Genomic DNA, 27981 nt, shown 5'->3' with positions numbered 1-27981 from the left:
TCCGCGGGTCATAGGGGTTCAAGGCGTCCAACCCATTGAATTGCTCTCTCTCAGAGTCTCAGATATCCATTGAAGCGCATTCAACGTTCTCCATTGGAGCGCTGTTGACGTTCTCCGTTGAATCTAGTACTTGTATCCCCCATTGAAGCAGCTTCAATTCTGAGGTAAGTTGTTTGTATTTGTTATCATCATATAAAATATCCCTAAAATTATGAGATAATTGAACTACATATCCCTAAAATTATGAATCAAATTTGGTTGCTAATGTATTGTACAACACTTTAATTTTAGGATTCAACTATGAAATCAGAGCTCTTTTCCCTGGGCCCAGGGCTGCCGCCCCTCCTGCCCTGCCTCAGGGACGTGCCTGACGCTACCAACGGTATTATTTATTTGTTATATAGAATACTTCATTACTTTAATTTTTGATTTTGTATTGAAATATTGAAATGCTGAGATTGCTAGTTGATTAAATACTTACTTCGTTTCAATATAATTGCGCCGCATTCCTTTGTCAAAAATGTTGCATCATTTCATTATTTAGTAGGTTTATCATGACAAAGACTGTATTGTTCCTCAATTTCGTGTCGTCTCTTTTCTCTTTCTTAAATTATTTGCCATTTTAGAATGGTGTGATTATATTGATATGGAGGAAGTTTAAATGATGACACTATAGAATGTTGATTTGTTTAGTAGAAAAACCGATTTCAGAGGAATTTGCTGATTATTCTCCTTGAAGTTCTTCCATGTTCTGTAACATAAAATTTATTCGAAGACCTATGAAATCCACATTTTCTGTGAATCACATCCTCTTGAATTATTCTTTTCTATATGGAAAAAAGAAAGTAATATATTACTACTAATTTGCTACTTAAAAAGGAATCAGATGGGTTAACAGATATTAGCAACATTATGAGTTGATTAAACATGATATGTGCGCCCAACCGCCCACAATTGAGCTGTTTATGTATTTGCTGGTGTTCATGATTGTTCATAGGATAGCTCTATGACTTTCTTGCAAAGACTTCATGGTTTTGTGTCAATTGTGACATTTAGTGAACTGTTTGGAAAGAGCCTATTGTATAACATGTAGACAAGCTAGTGGTTCTGACTTCTGAGCGTAGAATAAGGTAAGTAAGCAATGTGCTCTGCTACCTTTAAAATTATTATTCGCTGCCATGAGCCATCAACTTGAACTGAAATGCATGGTTTTGTGTCAGTTGAAACATTTAGTGAACTGTTTGGAAAGAGCCTATCGTATAACATGTAGACAAGCTGAGTGTAGAATATGGTAAGTAAGCAATGTGCCCTGCTCCCCTTAAAATTATTATTCGCTGCCAATCCTGCCATGAACCATCAACTTAAACTTAAATGCATGGTTTTGTGTCAGTTGAAACATTTAGTGAACTGTTTGGAAAGAGCCTATCGTATAACATGTAGACAAGCTAGTGGTTCTAACTTCTGAGTGTAGAATATGGTAATTAAGCAACGTGCACTGCTACCCTTAAAATTATTATTCGCTGCCATGGACCATCAACTTGAACTGAAATTGTGGTAAAACTTGGTAAAACTGAGGAGACTTAGTCCTAGTTTTACAACAAAGAATCAAGGTTACCGTGAAACATAAAGTGTCACAATGATGTTATTGTATCAATCATGTCTCTATTTGATAAATAGAGCTATTTTTATTTTTATTTTTGCTTTTAAATTTAATATAATTATTATTAGTATTATGATTGTTTATTTATTTATTTTATTTTTTTTACCTTTTTGAATTTCTATTAACTTAAAATTATGAGCTAATTGAATCTCGCATTCAAAGTTGTGAAGTATATTCAAATATATATTACTCCCTCCGTCCCTTAATTATATTCCTATTTCTAAATTTACACGGGAATTAAGGAACTTGGAGTAACCTTAAAACCCATGATAAAAAAGTACAATGGGAATTACAAGACATTTATTAATGTCTTTGAATAAAACAAAGATAGAATGATATTAAATGAAGCACATGTCATCAATTCTTTGAAAAGAAAAAGGACCAATCACATGTGTTTATGACAAATAAAAGGACTAATCATATTCAATTATAGTGCTACACATGGATTCAGAATGTTCGAAAGGGTGAATTGTGTTCAAATATGAGTGAGAAAAATTATGGTTTCTAAGCAACCATTAATTGCAAAACAGAAAAATAATTAAAGGAATGCCACATCACAACTATTTAGGGATAATTTAGGGATATTTGGTAAAAATTCACTTACTAAAAAGGGAAAGTACACATGTAATTTTGAAACACCCAAAAAGAAAAGCAGAAGTATTATAATATTACCGTTTTGAAAGAGGTATGCAATCTGCTTTGCCTTTTTTGTTCTTTCAAAAATTTGCCAAAAGGTAAAAGTAATAGAGTATTTACTTTTGTTTACTCGTGGAGTTACCTAGAAAAATATGATACCAAATGCCGAAAGGAAATGAATTAGTGTTGTTTTAATTTATTTCAGACTAAAGTCTCGTTTAATGCTTAAACTTTCTCCAAACTTTTCTCACTTAATGCTTAAGGTATTGCCAAAGAAATGAACTATTTAGAAGTATTAGAAAATCTTCTTTTTTTGTTTTTTTTTTCAATGTATCATTTGCTTTTGGATTGATACACAGGGGTAAATGACTTAAGTAATGCTTCCTCCATTCTTTTTTAGTTGACATATTTTGACTTTTAACACTATTCACAAACTTTAGTTTGTTTTATAGTTATGATAAAAAACAGTCATGTGGGATCTTGTTTAAATTGTCTCAATGTATATTTTTTAATAGCAAAAATTTTTCACTTGTTGATAGTTAGAGATATTAAGCATAATCTTGTGCGTTGACAAACTTGTTAAAAAAAATGTGTAAAAAAAAAAGGACAAAGGAAGTATTTTTTATTTTTTAAATTTAAATGTCCATATTCTATTCCCATTACGAGTAATTATTGAGAAAGTCATTGGTTGAATGGCATATAGAAATCATGATAAAACACAAATTCTAATTAAATCATATATGATAATCATTCTCGAATCGATATGCGAACCGTGGTATGATAGAGAGTTTCACGCAAAATCCCCATTAAAGACCCACTTCAGCAACTAGAACTTCTAACTCCTAGCTGCCTATCGATCAGAAGTCATATCGGTACGGAAATCACTGTTAGCCCTACCTCTTGATGTTCTTCCATTCAAGAGAGAAAATCTAGTTTGCTAGCTTGGTCCAGAAGATCTTTTCCGTTATCTTACCTTTCCCATTCATTTGATTTGCTCTTTCCTTAAGCTTCTAATAAGCGACTATATACCTCCTGCTCTTGATCTTTTTTATTTATCTCACAAGCTTTAAGGCTTGAAAAAGAACTGGCTTGGTTAACTCCTTACGATGGCTTGGTTAACTCCTTACGAAGCAACCTATCTATGTTCACCTATTGACCTACTAACTTAATGGAAGACTGTGTAACTAGAACGAAAGCCTTAATAAAAGAAAAGCAATCTTGAGAGGCAAAAACCCGTATGATTGGCTAGGAGTGCTCAAAAACTCTTTTTTGCATATAAAGAATTTAGGGGATTAATGTTAGGTTTAATGAAATCAATTCAGGGAAATATCATATTAATAAAGGATGTCATGTATATAATTAGCTTGAATCTGATGCACAAAACTTGAATTATCTTTTGATGTGTGAATCTTCTAGCTGGTTGAAAGTGGAACCACAATTTGAGTTTCTCTAATGATATGCAAACGTATGATCGAATTGCAATGAGAGACTTAACTCTCTTTTACTCTCTGTTATGCTTTTATTTTGTAGTACCTCCGTTTTCCTAAGTCTTACTCACTTTCCGTTTTCATCCGTTAGTTCTACTCACTTTTACTTTATTTTTTTATGACAACTTTTTAATCATTATTTATCATCCTTAACTCCACTTTGTGGACCCAATTTTGTTGAATAAATCTCTTACTCTCAATCTCTCTCTCCTCCTTAATACAAAAGTACCCACCTCTACGATCCCCATTTTTAATTTTCTTTGTTTTGCGTTGTTACAATTGCAAAATGGAGGTAGTACATAATATATTCAAACGTTATAACCCCCTTGATAGGAAGTAGTCCCTCTCTTTCATATTATTTGCAACTTTTGACAAAAATGGATGCTACTGCAAGAGATCAGCCCAAACCAGTGGTGCATTTTACATATGCTCGGAGGAGGCCCAAAAAGACAGCAGATAAAGAAAGAGAAGCTGGACAGTGAGCTGGACAGTTAGTTATAGAGAGGGGTATTTGGGGTATTTGGAGAATAGTTTGTTAGTCCTTGTTTTATGTGTTGAGTTTGTTATTTCTGCATTTTGAGTTATTTTTGGTATTTAAGGAAGGATTGTGTAGGGGGAATGTATCCAGAAATTAGTTGAAGGAATTATCCCTTGGAGAGCATCCTTTCCTCTCGAATGAAAGGAGTTGTATTGTATTTACTCTAATTGCAATACAATCTATCCTTGGCTAGCTATACCATTTTCTCTGTTTTTGCACTTTTACTCTGTTTTCTGATCCAATCTCTAGCAAATTGGTATCAGAGCCACCGCGTCCTTGCCGGAGAAGACGATGGCCCGCCTGACTCACGCTCAGAGGTTGGACCTGCTGGAACAGGAGATCGCCGGGGTTCCATCTCGAGTGGCCCAGGAGATTTCCTCTGGCGGCTTTCAAAACTGACTTCTCTGCTTAGTTGCAAGCTGGACAAGAGATGCTTCGATTGGAGGTCCGATCATCAATGGCGACTGGACCTAGCCTCATTGGGACAATCCGTTTGCTGCGCAACCTCACTTGGAGTATGGAGAAGGGGTAATCCATGGAGGTCAATCCAACTGGAAGTTAAGGAAGTTGGATTTACCACTGTTTGATGGAACCAACCCTGATGGTTGGATCCTGCGCGCTGAGCGTTTCTTCCACTTCTATCGTCTGACGGAAGAGGATAAGCTCGAGGCGGCTGTGGTGGCGCTTAACGGAGACGCGTTGCTCTGGTATCAATGGGAGCATCGTCGCCACCCGTTGCTTACCTGGGACGCTTTGAAGCAGTTGTTGCTCCGCCGTTTCAGAACCACCGCTACGGGTTCACTCCATGAGCAGTGGCTTGCTCACGCACAAACGAGCTCGGTGGCTGATTACCGGCGGCGGTTTATTGTGCTGTTGGCTCCGATTGACGGGGTTCCAGAAGAAATTGCTAAGGGGCAATTTATAAATGGGTTGAGTGAACAAATCCGGGTCGAGGTCCGATTGCTGGATCCGATTATGCTGGATCGGGCTATGGAGTTAGCAATGCGGGTCGAAGAAAAATTGCGCCTCAGCCCACGACCCAAGCCCACAGCTAATTTACCCACGTGGCGCACTCCCTACCCTTCTCTTCGAACCAACACCACGAATCCCACCCAAACTATCCCTAACCTAAACACAAACCCGAACCACAAAAACACCACCACCACTACCCATAGAAGCACCGGAGAAATAAGGAGGTTGTCGGAGAGGGAACTTCAACAAAAGAGGGAGCAGGGCTTGTGTTTTAGATGCGATGAGAAATGGAACCTCAACCACCGTTGTTGCCGCCGCGAATTGAGCGTCCTGCTCACGGTGGACGACGAGGAGGAGGAATGGGATGAGTCCGGTGAGTTGTCGGCAATTGAGACCCAAGACCCTGACCCTATCCCAGCCGAACCCGAACCTGTAACCACCCCAACCACTCCAACCACCCCAACCGTGGCTATGTGCTCTGTTATGGGACTCACCAGTCCTAAAACTATGAGGATGGTGGGCACGATTTCAGATTCGGAGGTGGTGGTGATGGTAGATCCGGGCGCGACACACAATTTTGTCTCCTCCACCACCGTTAAACACCTCCAGCTTCCAGTGAGTGAGGCGACGAGCTTTGGGGTACCCTTGGGGACAGGGGAGACCGTACAGGGGAATGGTGTGTGCAAGGGGGTCGTGCTGGAGTTTCAAGGAATTACGATCATGGAGGATTTCTTGGTCTTACCCGTAGGAAATTCGGATTTGATTCTAGGTGTTCGGTGGAGAAATTAGGTACAACCATGACTAACTGGAAGAATCAAACACTTAAGTTCCAGGTGGGAGGGAATGCGGTTACACTTAAAGGCGATCCTCACCTTGGCGGGACTCGTATTTCTCTGAAAGCCATGCTCAAGTCCTTGTAAAAGGAAGGTCAGGGGTTCTTAATTGAGTTCAACCACATGGAAGGTGGGGTGGAGGAACCACCGTCTGTACCTGCAGTTTACCAGCCATTAATCGATGAATTTCAGCAAGTATTTCATATGCCCAACGGTTTACCACCAAGGAGACAGATCGAACACTCAATCACTCTGAAGCACGGTGCTAACCCCATTAGTGTCCGCCCTTATCGTTACCCACAATCTCAGAAAGACGAGATTGAGAAATTGGTGACAGACATGCTGAAAGCAGGCATCATACAGTCCTCTACTAGTGCATACTCCAGTCCCGTGTTGTTGGTTAAGAAAAAAAATGGTAGTTGGCGTTTTTGCGTAGATTACAGGGCTTTGAATAAAGATACAGTGCCTGATAAATTTCCCATTCCCATGATTGATGAATTGTTGGATGAATTGTGTGGGTCAACCATTTTCACAAAACTGGATTTAAAATCTGGGTATCATCAGATTAGGGTCCGGGAAGAGGACATACATAAGACGGCCTTTCGTACTCACGAAGGGCATTACGAGTTCTTGGTAATGCCTTTCGGCCTCACAAATGCCCCTGCCACCTTCCAATCCTTAATGAATGAGGTGTTCCGGCCTTTCTTACGCAAGTCTGTATTGGTTTTCTTCGACGATATTTTGGTGTATAGCCCGTGTGAGGAGTCTCACCGAGATCATCTTAGACAAGTCTTGAGTACTTAGGCTGCTCATCAATTATATGCAAACTTTAAGAAGTGTGAGGTGTGGAAAACTCGAGTAGCCTACTTGGGGCATGTGATTTCAGCAGAGGGCGTAGGAGTTGATGCTACGAAGGTACAAGCAATGGTGGAGTGGCCTGTACCCACTACCATCAAGGAATTGAGAGGGTTCCTCGGCCTTACAGGATACTATAGGAGGTTCATCCAAGGGTACGCTCTTATTGCCCAACCTCTAACAGACCAGCTGCGTAAGGATTGTTTTGGGTGGTCTGAGGCAGCCACCTATGCGTTTGAGGCACTCAAAGCGGCTATGGTAAAGGCCCCTATTCTTGCTGCTCCTAACTTCACCTTGCCCTTTATTGTCGAAACTGATGCTTCAGGCCATGGTTTGGGGGCAGTTCTTTTACAGGGCAACCATCCCATTGCTTATGAAAAGGAGCTCATGGCTATTGTCTTCACTATTGGGAAGTGGCGTCATTACTTGTTAGGAAGGCAATTTGTGGTACGAACTGATCAACGTAGCCTCAAATATTTGTTAGGAGCAAAAAGAGGTGGGACAAGCTTATCAGAAATGGGTAAGCAAGCTCTTGGGATATTCTTTTGACATTCATTACAAGCCGGGTCCCACAAACAAGGTGGCAGACGCACTTTCCAGGCAGCATAGTGTTCATGTCGAGTGTGCTTCTCTGGTAACCTCGTGTGGAGTACAATGGCAGCATATTCACTCATTCATTAAGAAAGACAACACTATTCAGCAGCTGATTTCTCACATACAAGCTGGTGATCCGGTCCCTAAGGGTTTCACTCTTGAAAGTGGCGTGTTAAGGTATAAGCAAAGAGTGGTTGTTCCCAAGAATAGTGAGCTTACTACCAGATTACTCAAGGAATACCATGACTCTCTAGTTGGGGGCCATGCGGGGGAGTTCAAAACATATCAACGGCTTGCTAGTGAATGGTATTGGGCAGGCATGCGTAAGGATGTTGCTAAATACGTTCAGAGCTGTCACATTTGCCAACAAAATAAGGTGTCCACCTTATCTCCTCTTGGGTTACTTCAACCCCTTCCTATTCCCGAACAAGTGTGGGAGGATGTGTCCATGGATTTCGTGGAAGGTCTACCTAAGTCTTTGGGTTGGGACTCCATTTTGGTGGTTGTTGACCGGTTAACTAAGTATGGACATTTTATCCCTCTCAAACACCCATACACTGCCAGGTAGTTGCCCATGTTTTTGTCAAGGAGGTGGTAAAGTTGCATGGGATGCCTTCCTCTATCGTGTCGGATCGGGACAAAATCTTCCTTAGCATTTTTTGGAAGGAACTGTTCAGGTTGCAGGGTACTAATCTTCATCGAAGTACGGCTTACCACCCGCAAACTGACGGGCAAACTGAGGTGGTCATAAGGGGGTTGAGTCGTATTTGCGTTGTTTTGTGAATGGGAAGCCTTCTAGCTGGGCAAAGTGGTTACATTGGGCAGAATATTGGTATAACACGGCTTTTCACACCGCAACTCATTGCACTCCTTTCAAGGCTCTCTATGGTAGAGACCCTCCCCACTTGGTCAGATTTTCTTCCGGGGCTACAGCCATTTCTTCTTTGGAGGATCAGCTTCAAGAAAGGGATGCGATTTTGGATGATTTGAAGTATTACTTGGTGCAAGCTCAGGTGTATATGAAGCAATATGAAGACAAGACTCGAAGGGAGGGGAACTTTGAAGTAGGGGATTTGGTTTACTTGAAATTACAGCCTTACAGACAACACTCTGTGGTCAGAAGGCACTCTGACAAGCTGTCTCCACGTTTTTATGGGCCATATCAGGTGTTAGAGCGTGTGGGAAGGGTGGCTTATAGGTTGCAGCTCCCTGCTTCTGCCAAAATCCATCCTATTTTTCACATTTCTCAGCTGAAGAAAGCCATGGGACCAGGACAGGTGCCCTCCCCTTTCCCTGACCAGCTTTCTGCAGACTTAGTATTGGAAGTAGAGCCTGAATCTGTGCTTGGGGTGAGGAACTCTCAGTCCTCTACTGAAGTTCTGATTAGGTGGAAAGGTTTACAGGACTTTGAAGCTACCTGGGAAGACCATGATGAGATTGCAGCTCGTTTTCCTCATTTCCACCTTGAGGACAAGGTGCTTTTTTGGGTGGGAGGTATTGCAAGAGATCAGCCCAAACCAGTGGTGCATTTCACATATGCTCGGAGGAGGCCCAAAAAGACAGCAGATAAAGAAAGAGAAGCTGGACAGTGAGCTGGACAGTTAGTTATAGAGAGGGGTATTTGGGGTATTTTGGAGAATAGTTTGTTAGTCCTTGTTTTATGTGTTGAGTTTGTTATTTCTGCATTTTGAGTTATTTTTGGTATTTAAGGAAGGATTGTGTAGGGGGAATGTATCCAGAAATCAGTTGAAGGAATTATTCCTTGGAGAGCATCCTTTCCTCTCGAATGAAAGGAGTTGTATTATTGCAATACAATCTATCCTTGGCTAGCTATACCATTTTCTCTGTTTTTGCACTTTTACTCTGTTTTCTGATCCAATCTCTAGCAGCTACATATTATTTGAAACAAATGTTTTCTTTCCTTTTTAGGTTGTCGTTTCTCTGTATCTTTCTTCTCTTCACATGCATCCATATTTTTCTATCTCCATTTTACACTCGCAAATAAATTTTGCGTAGGATTCCATGTGGCCTTCCAAAGCTGCAAATAATATGTAATGGAGGTATTAGATGAATTTCCCTGGCCCACTAGTTATGAAAATATCCTAACTTCTCTATATTGAATGAAGGAAAATCTTAAGTAAAGTGTGTTGGCTTATTCTTTCCCATGCAAATAGCCGACTGCTCACACGCTCACTAAATCCTATGGCCATCTCTACTTATATGCCGCTATTGTGAGTGTTACTCAGTTTTATAATGTAGCTTTGTCACAACACTATGCCCATTAATCCCGTATAATGGTTCGATACGTACTATAGTGTTGTTTCAAGACATGCTTCCAATACTTAATAAAAACATACCTTTGTAATTGAAAGACAATCCATGAAGGTAATCAATGAGGCTGATTGGCGAACTATAAAATTTGCAGGAATTTGATAGTGCATGATTATGGAATCAAATTGCATAAGATTTGTAGCATGATATATATATATATAGAAGCATGCCTTGCAATCAAGTGTTAGAAGATGAATAAATAGCTTATTGAAGTTTATTTTATTTTATTTTTTATTATTTTTGTATGTTTTATATTTATTTGCTTGCTTGCTGTAAGAATACTAGTTCTAGATGTATGTGAATACATGATACGTGTTTCACATTCGAAAAAACATGTATGACAAATCGTTTTTTCCTAACTTTGAAATGTTAAAATATTAAAAAGTATGTGAGTACAACAAAGTAAGGACGTTTTAGGCATTGTTGGTGAATAAAAAACACTTTAAGATTTGGCTTATATAATAGACACTAATGTATAAAAAAAAAAAATGAATGACAATCTTATGATTCTTATGATTGATTTTGAGTATTCTAGATTATCTAATTCAAAATAATGTTATAGAATTTTGTAAAATAGATAATTTTAATAGGAAAAATGGAAATAAAAATCCAACTTTTGCACTTTCTTCTCTAAAAATCCAACCTTCATTTGATCCTACAAAAATCCAACCTTTATACCCCACCTTCACCAACAGATCTATTTGACCTTTAACCTGTTAAACAGGTTAAAAAGTTTTTTTTTTTTTTTTTTCAATTCTCTCAATTTTCCTTCTCACTCCTCCTCTTTCTCTCTCCTCGCTCCTCAAAAACGGAAAAATACAGCAGCTAGCCTCGCCACCAATTCCGCCACCACACAACAACCTACCACAACAACAGCCAATTGCTGCCACTGTCATCAATCTGTCACCTACTTCCATCACAGCCGCATCAGCACCTCGAGCCCCCGCTCGCCTCCATGCCTCCAAAACTCATCAACAACAACCAGCTTACACACTGACATACCGGCAGCAACCGCAAAAATTCTCCTATGCCAGCTCCACTGAGACCAGCTTACACACACTGACATACCGGCAGCAACCGCAACCATTCTCCTCTGCCAGCTCTGCCGCGACCAGCACACACCTCCGACAGTCCACGCAACACGAATCCACCCCCATTCCAACCTTGTTCGATTCACCACCAATTCACCGTCCATTCACCGAAAATCACACCCCTAGCCCCGACCCACTCTAATCCTCCCGCCGTTCAGCCACCTCTCCTCCCGTCCCGTCAGCCCTTTCCCTTCCCCCTCCTCCTTGAATCACCACCCTCGTGGACTCACCATCCCTATATTCTAATTGAAGCGTAATTCGGAGTTTAGGTTGGTGGTGATGGTGGTTGTTTGGTGATTGCGGGTGGTGAATTGGTGATGAGGTGGAGATGGGTGCTCCCACAGTTTAGGCTAGTGGTGATGGTGGTTGTTTGGGAACGATTTCCATAAAAATTGTTGAATTGTAAATTAATTCTCTATTTGCGCCGGTTTAAAAACTTATTCCCACAATATTGTCCACGTAGGTTTGGAAGAAGATTTTTGTTTTTTTTTTTTTTTACAAAGAACCGCTAACAGTGATAGCGATTCTATACTTGTTATAAAACCGCTAACGTCGTTAGCGGTTCTTATATTAAGTAAAACTTGTGAAGCTTTCTTATACAAGAACCTAATACAAGAACCGCTAACGATAATAGCGGTTTTATAGCGGTTTTATAAGTATAGAACCGCTATCACCGTTAGCGGTTCTTTGAAAAAAAAAATCAAAATCTACCAAACTTATGTGGATAATATTGTGGGAATAAGTTTTTAAACCAACGCAAATAGGGAATTGTTTACAATTCAACAATTTTTAGGGAAATCTTCCGGTTGTTTGGTGTTGTGGGTTGTGCGTGCGATTGTTTGGGCGAGCAAGGAGCTTAGTGTGTGTTGCTGCAGTGCAGGGGCGGCTGGCCGGCGGGAGGGGTGGTGTGGGTTTTCCGGTGGAGAGGGGAAGGTTTCACGGGGTTGGGTATTCTGAATTTTTTTTTTTAATTTTTTTTTTTGTTTTTAATAATTTAAAAAATAATTGACCTATTAATACTGACACGTGGCATATAATTTACAAAAACCAGTCATCAACATGGATTTGTTGGTGAGAGTGGGGTATAAAGGTTGGATTTTTGTGGGATTAAATGAAGGTTGGATTTTTGTGGGATTAAATGAAGGTTGAATTTTTTAGAGAAGATAGTGCAAAGGTTGGATTTTTAATTTCCATTATAATATTCTTTGTACTTTTAATTAACATAAGGCAATATAATATTTGCAATATTGTTCCAAAAGATATAATTGTGTGGAATATGTGTAAAATACAAGCACATGATATGGGAATATGTCAAATGCCCAATTTGTGTATTGCAATGATAATTTTTTTTTATTTTTTTATTTTTTTTAATCATATTAATATTAGTAATCAATATATACAATCTGAAGGGTTTTGGATTCATACTCCCTCCGCTCACGATTATCTGCACCAAACGTCCTTTTTGCGGACTCCTAGGCAAAACTTTTAGTGTAGTTTAATTAAGTTTGGGTGGGTTTAATTATGTTGTAAAAAGAAGGGAAATAGGAGAGAGAAAGTGGTCCCATATGTTTAAGTTTGTTAGTGGGTTAAAGTGAGTGGGAAATAGGAGAGAGAAAGTGGTCCCATTTGTTTAAGTTTGGTAAGATGATTTTTTTACACTTTAAAATTTACCGAAAGAGGAAAGATAAAAAATTGTTGCACATAATAGAGAGCACTCATTTATGGCAAATGTTGCAGATAATTGTGGGCGGAGAGAGTATTAAAGTATACTTCCTCCGTTCTTTATAGTTGCAACACTTCTCTAAAATGGAAATGTCATAATAGTTGCAACACACTATAAAATGAAGGTTTTATGATAGAAATTGTACTATTACCTTTATTGAAAGCTCATGGTCCACTTGATTGTACTCCTAATTTCCTTTTGAACCTCATTTTAAGTGTATTATGTCATGTGAGGTCCACTTTTCTTAAATACCGTGATGAAGTGTGTGTTGTGTTGCAACTGAGGAAGTAGATTATAGCATGTCTGCATGTAAATCTCCGTGTATTATCATTTATGCAATAGAGAAATGGAGTCAATAAAGTTTTTATTCCTCTTAACTATTAACTAACTTGGTTATCTAATATAGGGAAGAAAGGCATTATTGTTAATCCATAATTTGGACACAAAAACCCTTAGTTTTTTTTCAATTATTATTTATATGATAAAGATAAAGATGTAGTATGCAACTGATCTCAATTCTATCTCCATTGTACAGGTGTATACGCTGTTCCTAGTCTTAAATTACGGCGAATTACCTCCCATACTACTAATCATGTTTGCTTACTACGAGTTCAAAGACATGTTCGAAGACATGCTATCTCTTTGAGTGTTCCTTGTATCTCTAAGCTGAATAGAAACTTGTTGCGATCTTCTCGAAGGTTACAGTATGTAGAGGCTATGTCTACACATCCTTTTTCACAAGAAGTACCATTGTCAGAGTTAGACGATGCAGAATTTTCAACTCCATTGAATTATATCGATAATGATGGGGAGGGTTTACCTCCCGAAAAGAAAACATTTAAGAATAGGTTTCTGAACTTTTTAAGGTTTGGATCAGTCATCAATGAAGCAGCTGAATCGTTTTTCAAGAGTGAGATTCGGCGTAGGTTGTTTGTTACTGCTGCTTTGCTAGTTATTAGCCGTGTTGGATATTTTATCCCTGTGCCTGGTTTTGATAGACGACTGATACCTCAAGCCTACCTGAGCTTTGTTTCTGGAGCTGCTGGTATGTGAATTGGTTAACACTTTCTTTGTATATTCTGTAAATTCTGATATGCTATGGCTTTCACTGAATAAGTTCTCGAAGTATCTGATAAAAGGTCTTAACTGCCATTTTAGTAACAATCTCTAATGTTTTAACTCTGTTTTTGTAACTGTAATTTGTTCTTTTTCGAAACTAAGAATGCCTATGACTCTAAGAGTCTTCATTGCAAAACACAGTGAATACATTGTTTACATTGTAGTTATGAAGTAGCAATTGAGATCTTTAGTAAGAAATTCTATGCTGTCTCTTAATTGATAGAATATGAAAGTTCTGATGTGGACTCCGTACTCAGCAGTCAGCACTGCTGATGTTGAGATAAAATTTGGTTTTTGTTTCTCCTAAATTACTCCTGGCTTTGCTTTTGAGAAGTATTGCTGGCAAATGACTATAGTTTTGCTGTTGATGAATGAATTATAATTTCTCCAGGCTTGCAAAATCAGATCATAAAAGAATTTGTGGTGACTAACTGTGTTTTCTTCCAGATGACCTTGGTGATTATGGTCCAGAACTTAAGATGTCTCTTTTCCAGTTGGGAATTAGCCCGCAGATAGCAGCATCTATTCTTATGCAGGTTGGTTATCCTGAACTATGCATGAACACATGCTTTTTCCCTGGTTTGCAGTTCTTCTTACCAGTTTTCTGCTGCTTAATGTTTTAATATGCTTACATGGTAATATTACTGATATTAGTGATATATGATGAAAGTTCACAATGACAGTAAAATACTAGGATTGTTGAAGTTGATTAAAATAGGGAACTTCCATCTTCTAGTTGGTGTAGATAAGGTGATAAGTAGACAATGCAAACAAAAATTCTAAGTTCCAATTTTTGTTTTAGCATTAAAGAATATGCTGAAATCTGTCACTTGATCAAAACTAGTACCTGTTAAAGCATATTGATGTATGATGATGCATTACATACCTTGCTAAATGCCGATCCTTATTTACTAACATACATTGTTAAGACAAATCCAATCTTTTTTTAATAGATTTATCAAAAAAAGAGAAAAACTATTAATATTTTCTAATCTTGATCCTCGCAGTTTGGGACATTCTAATGATATAGAAATAGAAATTCTACCACCTCCATATACATGATGAGTTTGCCTATATATTAGGTGAGACATGCATGGTGTACTACAAGATTAGAACATCATATGCTTTTTGTGAACGTATTTTTGATTCTAGAAATGTTCCACTTATGAAATTTATCATCAGATTGGTGGTTATATAAACAATGGATTAAAGCTCTAGTCAAAGGCCCTTTTTAGCTTCATTTTTTTTGTTGCTTGAACTCCGCCAGTGGATTTTCCGTTGCAGTCCCAAGCCTGGATAAAGGAGGAGGGTTTTGGTAGGCAGAGCCAGTGTAAAACTTTGTCACATCTCTTGGCATGAGCCACAATGATTGAGAGTAGTATTAGGATGGGTGACCTCCTAGGAAGTCCTCATGTTGGTTAATGTAGCCGACCCCACTAATGGGATTAAGGCGTTCTAGGCGAAGAAGAAGAAGAGGAGAATCAATATTGACATTTTTCTTAGTCAATAAGCCATTTAAAACTTTGGAATTAGTCATACTTCTTGTCAGATGTCACTCCAATTCTACATTTCGCTGTAAGTGCCTATGGTTAGATGTCACTCCAATTCTCAGACATTTGATGTGACATTTAGACACTTTTCTTGCAAATACACAATCTTTCCCAAAATGTCGGTGTCTAAGTGAGGTTTTTTTGGTCTCTACTTAGTAGAGTCCACTTGGTCTCTATCCACCAACCTTTTTTGGCGGTATTTGACCAACCTTTTTGGCAGTTTTCGTTAGGTATTGTTTTTAATGTCGTTGGTGTACCACTAACAACCAAGACAAGCCTAGTTGGTACTCTTCTTTGATACCAACGAACCTTTTTATAATACTATATATATAGTATCGATTAATGTCCACTTGTTTCTCGATTAATGACTTTTAACGGTACTAGTTATCACAACTCTACTACTTATATACCGAAATAAATTATTTCAACAGTATAACAGCCCACCATGCTTCGCAATAATAATTTTGTAACTAGAGAGTTTTGACCAATACCTAAACTTAGTCGACAATGGAACCTCCGACGTTTTAAGCTTCCGGCTTTACAAGGTAGCTAACCCCAACCTTGTCTTCCTTAGATCAAGCACATCACATATCTATTTCGTTTCTTACCTGAGACTGTCTAATCAAACAATTCTTACTATGTTTATGCTGGAACTTCTTAAACAGAATGATAACCCATTTGATATATAAGGTTTAAGGGAATAACATTCCCTTCTTGAACGAAACTTTTATTTAACTTGAAAATATTACAACACTCATATACTACAACAAACAAACTAATAGCTTAAACAAACATAAGCTGAATACTCTACTTTAGAGAGATGGAGAACCAATCTGTCTCTTAAGGTGAGTAATTTTCTCTAGAGTACTCTCTAGTGCTTTCGGAGGAACTCTCTAGCTAACTCTTCCAACTTTGCCTTCACTTTTGCTCTACCATCCTTTATATAGCAAAGGATCTTTATTTTCGACAAAGACTCGTGACTCAGCAAGTTCATAACAACCACCGCTTTTTACAAAGATATTTACAAAAGATAAAAACGTGGCTATAGTAGCTTGCATGTATATTTTCGTGGGGTCAGGAATCCATTATCTCGTCCATCATCATCTCTTGTAGGCCACCTTCACTATCTTTGCTGTCTTCATAATGAACATACATAGGATTCTCTTCTTCTATGCCAAGGTCTATAACACATTTGGCTGCGTATGATTCATTCCATGTCATGAACACTTTAACACATACTCATGGCCTTAAAATGACAGCACTTTCAACATCTTCTAAATATTTGTAGATTGACTCAGTATTGTTTATGCTATATACTAAATATTATTTCATCTCGTTTGGTGCCACAATTGTTGTATTACCAACATGAAATATAACAGGAGGATTTTTGGTTATCTTTATAAAATCATTGAGATATTGTGATGTGTAGATAAATCTCGACGCTCTTGCTTCAGTAGGATTTTTAACAGTCTTCTGGTTTGGGATCTTGACAACTAAATCCCATTTTCCCAAACATTATCAAATAATGTGGTGGACTGATTTTTCCTCCTAGAACTTCAATATTCGCACACTGTAAAATCTTCTTTTTTGTCATCACAATACTCTCAAACCTTATTGGATACGTACTGCTGGAACTTTGTAAGCTTTGGAAAGAATGAGTCATAAGCAGGAGGGAATTCATAAAAGGCATGTACCATTCCATAATCTTAAGCTTTAAGCATCCAGATTAAGAGTATTTGCATTGATGCATGATGATGCATCTTTAGAGTTTTTAGGAAACTCTACTCGTTCTCCCCATAGGTCTCAAACATCAAAGAATCGACTGGATCTTGTTACTACTACTCGTACCATGCTCTGAAATCATTATATCTTATTCATTTAAGTATTGTATTATGTATATCAGGGTTGAGTTGAAATAACATGATTGTTACTTCAAACTTGGACTGCTCGATGGTAACCGTTAATTAAACCATCTCGTGATCGTTGTTTTGCTGAAATGATCAAGCCTTGCATTAAGGCCCAACTTGAGGGTGAAACCCGCTCCATTGCTTTTTCCGTTTCATTAATGAGAATAAAGAATGGTAGAGTAACAAGTGAAGGCAGAGTTGGAAGGGTTAGCTAAAGCATTAGAGAGTCCTTTAGAGAAAATACTCACCTTAAGAGACATATTGGTTCTCCATCTCTCTTAAAGTAGAGAAAACACTAGTTCAGCTTATGTTTATTTAAGCTTTCAGTTTTTTTGTTGTAGTATATGAGTATTGTAATCTTTTCAAGTTAAATAAAAGTTCCATTCAAGAAGGGAACATTATCCCCTTAAACCTTATATATCAAATGGGTTATCTTTCTGCTTAAGAAGTTCCATCATAAACACAGTATGAATTGTTTGATTAGAGATTACGGTCTAAGGTAGGAAACGAAATAGATCTGTGCTGGGCTCGATCTAAGGAAGCTAGTGTTGGGGTTAGCTACCTTAGTAAAGCCGGAAGCTCAGAATGCCGAAGGTTCCATTGTCGACTAAGTTCAGGTATTGATTAAAACTTTCTAGTTAAAGATTGTTATTGCGAAGCATGGTGGGCTGTCAAACTGTTAAAATAGTTTATTTCGATATATAAGTAGTAGAGTTGTGATAATTAGTACCGTTAAAAGTCATTAATCGAGAAATAAGTGGACATTAATCAATATTAATATATATAGTATTATATAAAGGTTCGTTGGTATCAAAAGAAATACCTATCAGTTGTTCATTGGTATCAAAGAAGAATACCAAGTAGGCTTGTCTTGGTTGTTGGTGGTACGACTTTAAAAACAATACCAAACGAATACCGCCAAAAAAGTTGGTCGAATACCGCCAAAAAAGTTTGGTGGGTAGAGACCAAGTGGACTCTACTAAGTAGAGACCAAGAAAACCTCGTCACGGATCCTCAACCTCCTTCTCCGCCATTTATGAAACTCCAAAAGCTTGAAGCCATGAAATCACAAAAGCATAAAAAGAATAGTATGAATTTTTGAAATTTAATGGCCGTTAAATGCCTATAATGGTTCCAAAACGCCGTTCCACCATTATGGGATGGGAGATGCACCGCGTTGGGTGCGATTTTTGACTCGTCGTTATTAAATGGGGTTTTTCGGTTCTGTCTCTCTAAAACCCGTTACAAAACGCTCGTTCCATAATGGAACGACCGAGTTTTGTTTCTATGGACATAACTAAAACAATCAGAGAGAGGAAGACGAATTAGGAAAATAAAGTGGAGGTTAATTTAGGAGAAAGAGTCAACTGCAATTGGGGATTTTCAGGGACAAAACTAAATCAATCAGGGAGAGGAAACACACATAGAGTATATAATATATTCTTGGTCATCAGGACATTGCTAAATGATATGTTTATTCTCGGTGTTAGTTCGTAGCTACTCGTATCACCTTAAAGAGATTAGAGAAGTTGGAGCGGTCATTTTACCAGTTAGAAAGTGAATGGAATCGAGTAAACTAAGCTAACAAATGTGACAAAGACTAGGTAGAGTCACAGGATTAAAGAAAAGGGCTAAGCATAGCCAATTCATAAATTGGCCCATGAAGGAGTAGAATAAAGGGTAAAGGTGGATAAGCAACTAATTGAGATGATTGGCTTTAAAATAGCCGTAGAAACATAACTACTTGATTCACATAATTAGGACACTATCATGCCCTCAAATATAGAAAGAAGTAATTGGCTCAATGTCAATCCATAAATGCACACTTAACTCCTACTCATGAGAAATCAAGCAAGTCAATAAATGAAGTCAACCTTGGTCTCTTATCTAATATGACTAGGTAATTAATAATTTAATATAACAAGCACTCAAGAGATCAACAAAAATACAAGCAAATAGTACTTATGCCATTAATCAATCGATTAGCCTAATTAAACCCCAAATTTGAACTCATAACACCCAAATTAATCATGGTTGGGTTTTTTTTCCCAAACCCTACCCTAAGCAGGGTGAATCACCCCATCTCTCCCCTGGTGGGGCACTTGAATTCCCCACACGGCGTGAAGTCTCTGGAAAAGGAGATATAACTCGGAGCTAAAACGACCTTGTGTTTCAGTGCTGAGATAACGTGATGATGATGGGATGATGCTGCTGCCTTTGCATTGTTGACGTTGCTATTGTAGTGCAGAATAAGGTGTTGCTGTCATTTTTTTGATTGTAGGTGGTGGCAAGATCTGAATAGGGGCTGCTTTGGTGTGGTTGGAGGTAAGAAGTTATTGTAGTTGCTGATGGTAAGTGGTGTTGGCGATGAAAAATTAACGAATTAACAAAATTAAATAAAATGATAAAATCAAAGTTAAGAAATGTGCCAGTTGACCAGTTCCCATAAGAACTCTTTCACCATTATGTATTATCTATCTATTCCCTAACGGTCCCTCACCTACATATTTTATTATTTCTCTCTCTCTCACTTTAACTTTATCAGAATGTTTAATTAATAAATATATCCACTTACATATTTTTTTAATTAATTTAAACAATTTGCCTTGAACTATGTGCCCATCTCAATGGGGCATTTATTTTGTAATGGAGGGAGTAAATCAATCTAGCCAAAAAATAATCAAATAAACATTACATATTATATTATTGAAAATAAGCTAATAATGCACAAAACCTATTTTATATGTTCCTTAAACATTGCAAGTTTTACCTCTTCTAATGTTCCATAAATATTTGAAACATATCCATTTTAGGAAATCAAACATCCCTTTTCACATTGCTAATACACAATAATACCATTACTTATTAATACTTGTTGCTTTTAGTTAGTACTTGCAACCACGTGGACAAGTTTGTAAATCTGCTTCTCTTTGTTTCTTTTTTCCTTATGTTGCAATATTAAAGAATGGAGGAAGTACTAATTATGATAAATTAGCCGTGAAATGTATAAAGATGAAAAGGAGCTAAGTAGAGGTAACTTATTTAAATTACTACTCTATGGGTGCTTTACTTGCTCATGATTGGTTAGAGGGCTGCTACATTTGTGTTTGACAAGTTTCACCAACTGATATTTTTCTTTTTAGTAGCTAAACACTTTTTGAGTTGTTGGATATTCTATTGGTGGAGCAGTTGTTTATGATGTAAATGTGAACCTCTTCCACTTATGTTTTTGTTTCAGTCCTGATTAACTTTTGATCATCTGTCCTGGACCTTTTTGTATATTCTTTCATTCTTATACATGCTTGTAATGATGTGTATTTTGACCTGATGGTCTACTTCCTTGACTCGTTATTTTTGCTTCAATAGGAATGATCGAGTGGTTCATTAGCTCTTGCTCTCCAATTTTTTTTTTCTTCTGTGGCTGCAATTCTTAATCCTGTTAGTTTTCCGTCTATTTTTGTTTCATATTCATAATCATGTGAGGCTTGTGTACTCTATGCAGATACTTTGTTATGTTGTTCCTGCCTTGGTTAAGCTGCGCAAAGAAGGCTTAGATGGCCATGAGAAGATCAAGGGTTATATGTGTGTGTGCACAGTTAGTTTTTAATATGACTTTGGTTGATATTTTATTGTTATGATATAGTGATAATTAACTGCTAAAGCTTTTGTGATTATCCTAATTAAATCACAGATGGTGGACCTCTCTTGGCTTTGCCATATTGGAAGCTGTGATAGTTGCCTGTCATTCACTTCAGTATTCCATCTATGCTGCCAGTCATAGGTACTCAATATTGATCCTTACACTTCCATTTAAATTTCGTTTCTAGATATTGGTCATTAGCATTTATTGAAGTGTTAAACTTATTTGAATAATAAAAGTCGTAAGATTATACACAATGGTACCTTGTATGTTAAAATTGAATATTGTATTGCGCTAGTACTTGAATGTCCCTTTTTCTAATAATTTGTTGAAAAAAATGGAAATTTTCAACGGTTACCCCCAACTTCTACTACGCACCAATGGTGACCTTTTTTTTTTTATTATACAAAATGACCCTAATTAAGAAATTTATGTCACAATTGACATTAATGAGTGTTATTGATTTAAAAAAAAAAAAAAAAACTAACTATGGTTAGCTTTACAAAATAACCTAAAAAATAAAAACCACCAACCCAGCCACCGCCACCTGCACCCTCATCCCCACCAGATGCAGTTAGCAGTCTTAGCACTACCTCCATCCTCACTGGAGCCACCATCTCCACCTTACCTTAGTGTTGCAACCACCGCCCAAACCAACCACGCAAATCACTCGCAATCCCTTGCTTTCCTAATTCATCAACAACAATAACAGCAACAAAACAACAACAATTCACCACTACAATCAACATCACTTCCCAACAACCACCACCTACCTTCCCCTGCTTCCTAATGCAAGCAATTCCAGCCACCTCCCTACCTCCACCTTTAACCTATCACCGCACAACCGCAGCCCAACAACTCCCTCGCACAGCAGCTCGCAACCAACCAGCAGCCGCTTCCCACGACACAACCACCGTCAGCCGACGATTTAACCACCAACACTTCCAATTCGACCACAACAGCACCATCGTACTCAGTCCACAGCAAAGCAACCACAAGAAGCCACGCGTAACGCTCCAATTCAGCCAATGAATCAGACCCTTCAGAGCGGGCGCTCATTCCATCGAAGCGGTCGCTCCTAGTTCAATCTACAAAATCCGATTCGTGTTTGGGTTCGGCGGTCTGGGGGTAGTCGGGGTTTTGAGTTCGGCGACCTAGTGGTGGTGACGGTGAGAAAGACGAGAGGGAGGGTTGTGGGCGGGGATTTGGGAATCTGGCTTGGTGGTGGTCAAGGTGGAGTTGGCGCAGTGTCACTGGCGGTCGGGGGAATCTAGGTAGTGTCGGCGGCGATCGATGGAACCTGGGGTAGTGTCGCTGGAAGGGAGATGGTGGCTGGTTTTTTGGTGTTTGGGGTTACTTTTTTATTTTTTAAATTAGAAATCTAACCATAGTTAATATTTAGTGAAATAAGGTCATGAGTGAGATGAAATTTTTAACTAAGGTCATTTTGTATAATATAAAAAAAAAAGGTCACCATTGGTGCGTAGCAAAAGTTGGGGGTCACCGTTGAGAATTAAACTTCATTTGCACAGGAAAATTTATTCTTTTTTGGGTATCATTGCCCTTTTGCATTTTAGTTTAGTCTAAAAAAAGGCTAGTTTTTATTTGATCCCCTTAACCCTTCTAAGGCTGTAGTTTGTACGTAAGCTGGTTGGTGAGGCATAACTGAGAATTACACGAGTTTTGGTTTATATGTTTATGGTCTATAACAATGAGTGTCACATTAAAATGGCTTATTCTTATTCATAATCTTTCCAGGGTTAAGCATGTGATGATAACATCTCTCTTGCTGGTCTGCGGTGCTATGACAATGACATGGATATGTGATAAGATTTCAGAAGCTGGTTTTGGTATGCTTTTAGTCAATTATTCTTCAATTTAAAATATATATTTGATCTTGACCTATTCATTTAGCATTTTTTTTGCACAACTTTGATGTATGTCTCTTGTGTACCATCTTTGAATTCCTAATTTCCATTTCCTAACCTTTAAGAAAAGCAAGGTTAATAATGAGTAGTTGCTGTAGTTACAATCGATTAGCAGTTGTCTTCTAGAATTCTTTATCAAAGTTGAGAATGAGTGTAAAGTTTTTTGCAGCAATTGTGCTCATCTGTGGTGGACTCTGGTGGTTATTTAAGAAGGGGCTTAAATAATAAAGCATTGGCACTTACAAGACTTAGGTATCCTAAAAGCTATAGAAAATAAACTAAGGCCTTGTTTGGTTGATAAGGCAAATAAATTGCCATAGGAAGCTATATTTCATGGGAAACTATTTCCCAAATGAAATTCCTAGGAATTTCTCTAAGTTGTTTGGTTGTGACAATGGAAAGTAGAAATTCCCATGATTTCTAATTTTCCCCATTTTTGATTTTTAGTGTCAACCAAACAACTACCCAAATTACAAAATCCCATGAGTTTTCACTTCCCCCATTTTCTTTTGTCAACCAAACAACCCCTAATTTATCGACTGAACCCTTGGCCTAATAAAAAAATCCAAGGCTTTAGGATTCAGGCCGTACACATAATTTAACTAATTAAGATGATTAATGGCGCAACAAGGCCAACATGTAAACCCATACTTTAAGAGCTTGGAAAAACTGTGTCGCTCTTAAAAGCAATTGAAAATTGTTATGAAGCCCATTTATAGTCTTCAATCCAAGTCACAGATGTTACAAAGCTTGACTTGCCAAGAGAGGCTGATCCAAAGTGCTTGGTGATCAAATGAATTTTAATGGGCTCATAAGAAGGCACATTATGGATTATGCTCAGTCAGAGACGTCCTCTAAAAGTTTACTATTTAGTTATGCTTTGACCATTTGGTTCCCATTAATTGAAATTTTATGATAAGAAATTAGTGATTGAGTTGATTCAAGATTCACCCAAACAGTTATTCAGTTTTGACTTATGACTATATTCAGGTCAAGGATCTTCTCTGGTTATCTGTGTTGGAATATTGACCAGCTACACCAGTACACTATACAAGATGTTGTCTCAGTTTTCAGGTATGAAAAATTATAGAAAATTTATATTCTGATGCAAAAGTCTACTCTCTCTTGACATAATTTGCTTGACTCACACTGTTCATGAAGAAGGATTATGCTGCCAAATCAACTAATTATATTAATGCGACGAGTTTGGCAATGTAGGCATAATATGAAGTGTATGTGGTGAAACTGAAGCTCTTTTCTTTGCTGTTTTGCAGGAAGCGCTTTAAATTGGTCGCCTTATGCACTTGCTTTACTAGGTATATTTACGGCTGTGACCATGTGGGCAGTTGTTGTGACTCAAGGCTGTAGGAAAGTCAAGCTGCAGTACTATGGTTTCAAGCTTGCTTCCACAGCCAGGTAACTTCTGTTTCTGTTATAGGGAGTTGATTTGGTGGTTTCTCCAATAGTTTGTAAGACAAATACCATATACAATCAGCTTATTTCCAAGTGAAAAGGGGGAAAAAGAAAAGGTAGAAGGCAATAACTGCATTTGCCCCCATGATAAAATAAAGTTCAAGCAAATATGTGGACTTAATATTGCTCCTCAGATTATATCCTTTACGAAACTATCTTAGCTGTATTACTTTTATTCACTGTAAAAGTCATTTTAGGAAAAACGGATTTGAGCATATTTTGACGAAATAAGGATGTAATTTGACATAAAGTTAGTAGTTTCTCTGTAAAGGAATGTTCAAATATAGGTAAAGTGTTAAGCATAAATGAATGGTGTCTAACTGTCTATATTATATGCCTGTTTTTATTTGAAGCTTTACAATTAATCTTATTTCTTGCACAGAGATGCATCTCCTGTTACCGAGGTGGAGCCATACATTCCGTTCAATATAAATCCATCTGGAATGCAGCCTGTTCTCACCACATCATATCTCTTGGCATTTCCTAGTATACTTGCAAGGTCATAATCTCTGCCCTGTTTTTATATATCTAGTTCATTGTAATGTGTTTGTTAACGTATGTATGTATCTGACTTGAAAGAAGGACTCCCTAAGTTTTCGTTGAAAAATAAAAATACACACATATCAATGTGAGTCGTATGTTCATCCAAATACAGTATGTGTAATAGATTAGTTTTAGGAGGGGCACTTTGGGAAGTTTAGTATCATTAGGTTAATTGTCTTTAACCCTGGTATAAATAGAGGGAGAGGGGAAAGGAAAGTTAGTATCATTAGGTTAATTGTCTTTAACCACATCATATATTTATTGTATATGTATAAGAACTATAAGTGCCTTACTGGCTCCTTTTTTTCATCAGTTCTTGTAAGATCTATTGCATTCAGATTAGTTCTTTAACATTAAGTGTTATTTGCAGTCTGATCGGCTCACGATTCTGGGAACATGTGAAAGAGATATTGAACCCTGAAACATCAATTGGTGCAGCACCCTGGGTTTATTACACAATTTATGCGTTCTTTGTTTTCGTTTTCAATATATTTGATATTGTAAGTTTACCAACTTATTTTTAATTTCTGGACTTGTGATTTTATGCTTTCTCGCTACTCATGTTCCAAAATATCTATCAAACATGTTCCTGTTATTGCATTAGGCTGTTTCCATTTGATCTAAATTTAATAATTTGCACAAATTTTAAGAATTTATTTGAGTGGATAGGTAGGTGTACGAAAAAGATGGTTAAAGTGAGATAGAATGTAAAATAAGTGGGTGAGTGTAAGAAAAGATGATATGATAATATACTTGGGGTAAGAGGGGGGTAATGTAGTGAAAGGGGTTTGCCAAAAATAGAATAAATTGGAAGTGTAAAGAACCATTAGAAATAAACCAAAATGAATTGTTAAGGTCGATGTATGATGGAAGAACTTGCTTGTGCATTTTGTCATTTCCTACATATTACTAATTGCTGGCTGTGAGAAAGAGTGTGCATATGTTTAATTAGCAGCATCTGTAAACATTTTTACTGAAAATCCTCCAGGCCAACATGCCAAAGGAAATTGCTGAGTACTTGAACAAGATTGGTGCTAGAATTCCAAACATAAAACCAGGGAAGGCAACTATTGAATATTTGACTAAGATTCAAGCATCAACACGTTTTTGGGGTAAGTTATTAGTGTTCTTGTTTAGTAATCTTCTCTTTTCGCATGTATTATCTCTTTAAACCCCATTATCTCTTATTTTGAATTTTATAGGAGGCATGTTGTTGAGTATCTTAGCCACTGGCTCGAGTATCCTTGATCATCATTTGAGACGCATCAATGAGAGTTATGCTATTGGATTCACATCAGTTCTTATCATTGTAAGTTTGATACATATCATTTCCTTTTACTTCAGATGGATGTGCTTGTTATGAGATTAGGATGTACAAATGCATTACTCTCCTAAGACTCCTAAACAGCATCACGATGTCTGTGTTGCTTGTTTAACACCTGTAAATCATGCAGAAGAAAATCACACAATTGGCCTATATTGTTTTATAGGACTAAAATGTGAAAATTTATTAATCTGGTACAGGAAGATGAAGGCTATCATTTTCCAAGAAATATAGCATTTGAAATCTCTCTCTCTCTCTAGTACATCTTCTCCTTTGTAGCCATTTTGTTTGGAAAGTTTCATATTCCTGTATTAATTAGTACTTCCTTCCGTTTTCTTTTGTTTTTAACGTTTGGAATTATGCGCGGTTATTAAGAAATTGCGTAAAAGTAGAGGAATATTGGAATAATTCAATGATTGAAAGTACAATTTTACTTTAGAAAAGAATATTGTACATGTGGGGTGAAGAAAGTAAGAAGGAAAAAGAAGAGAGAGGAGAGAGAAAATAATAATGAGTATTAGAAAACCATTAAAATAAAATTAAAAGTACAAATGCACATGACAAAGTAAGGATATTTGAGTATTTAAATTGTAAAGCAAGGGTAATTTTGTCTAAAATTTACAACTATAAAAGGAAATATACTAAATGTAAAGAATAAAAAGGAACACCTTTAATGGAAACGTAAAGAACAAAAGGGAAGGGAGGGAGTAGTGTTCATAGTTTGCAATTTTTCATGCATCAGTACATTTTTGGATATTTCCACAAGTTTTAATATGTAGCTACTATTGTGATGTAGGTGGGTTCTATTATTGATCTGAGAAGGTCCTACCAGGCCTACAATGTGATGCCAACTTTGAGTAAAGTTCTAAGGCGGTATGGCTTGTGATCATGTGTATACTATACATATTTCAGGTATCCACTTGATTTTTATTTTTATTTTTTTTTATATATATATATATATATATATTTTTTTTTATATCCATACCCTTCATTAGCATGTGGCTTCTGCTCTTTTTTGTGTAATAGTGTTACAGCATAAACATCAACTAGCATAGCTGCTAATTAGGATAAATCAATCCATCTGGATTCACCTCAAATGGACCAAAATTGTGAGCTCACCTAAGACTAAAGCCAGAAGACGAGTAACCACTGCGAAGCTGAAGTTTAAACAAATTAGAAGCTACATTGAGATTGAAAAGGGAATTCAAGTTCGTCTTTTATTAAGCCGGCTTGTTATTCCAGGTTGCTCCATGTAGTTGAATTTTCTGTAGTGGTTTGCGGAGGCAAGGTGTTGATTCTTCTGTTCCATTCAACTACGAAATTTTGGTACAAGTGATTCAGCCATACTAATGCCTCAAGCATCCAGCATGTAAACTGAATTGTACATGCCATCCTCATATGCAATACCCGTTTTTGTCAGCTTGTAAATCTCCGCTACATTAGAGTTTCATTGTAGAGTCGTAATAGCTTCTGTTATTTACATAGTTGAAAACCTAAACTAGAAACTTGGTAGCACCGACATTTGTATGAAGTTAGTATGTAATAGTTGGTATTTTTATCCCTTTATCCAACTTCATACCCATTGCTGTATCCTCTGATTAAATGGTAGACCTTTTATTTATTGATCTATTTGTTATATTTATATTTATTTTATTTTATTTATCTTTATGTGGGTAGTTTTTATAAGAGGGAAAAAGAATAGTGCCTTTATTAATCGATGGACAGTTTGTCCATAATTGAATACTTACAATTTACAATTTGTCCAAAAAAATATTTC

The 27981-nt window shown here is 37.3% G+C and overlaps 1 protein-coding gene across 1 annotated transcript; it reads left to right on the top strand.

Annotated features, from left to right (window-relative positions):
* Positions 1–27840, top strand: LOC110689146 (preprotein translocase subunit SCY2, chloroplastic-like). The gene is made up of 15 exons (XM_021865873.1): positions 1–164; positions 292–382; positions 13256–13765; positions 14287–14375; positions 20799–20878; positions 20988–21077; positions 22695–22786; positions 23855–23938; positions 24139–24280; positions 24720–24836; positions 25251–25380; positions 25869–25992; positions 26083–26189; positions 27001–27116; positions 27231–27840. Exons 2-14 carry the CDS (start codon positions 301–303, stop codon positions 27088–27090), a joined length of 1737 nt encoding a protein of 578 aa, XP_021721565.1. The 5' UTR covers positions 1–164; positions 292–300; the 3' UTR covers positions 27091–27116; positions 27231–27840.
* Positions 27841–27981: the final 141 nt, after the last annotated feature.

The sequence above is a fragment of the Chenopodium quinoa genome, unplaced genomic scaffold (assembly GCF_001683475.1).
Source record: "Chenopodium quinoa cultivar QQ74 unplaced genomic scaffold, ASM168347v1, whole genome shotgun sequence".
In the NCBI taxonomy this organism is placed as follows: domain Eukaryota; kingdom Viridiplantae; phylum Streptophyta; class Magnoliopsida; order Caryophyllales; family Amaranthaceae; genus Chenopodium; species Chenopodium quinoa.
The sequence above is the reverse complement of the archived record's forward strand: the minus strand, read 5'-3'. Positions and strand labels throughout refer to the sequence as shown.

Bases quoted from the DNA above. Each gene is read 5' to 3' on its own strand.
- LOC110689146 (XM_021865873.1), top strand. From the start codon at position 301: ATGAAATCAGAGCTCTTTTCCCTGGGCCCAGGGCTGCCGCCCCTCCTG. The intron at 22,787-23,854 runs GTATGCTTTTAG...GACTATATTCAG, and splicing joins GATTTCAGAAGCTGGTTTTG to GTCAAGGATCTTCTCTGGTT. The intron at 23,939-24,138 runs GTATGAAAAATT...GCTGTTTTGCAG, and splicing joins GATGTTGTCTCAGTTTTCAG to GAAGCGCTTTAAATTGGTCG.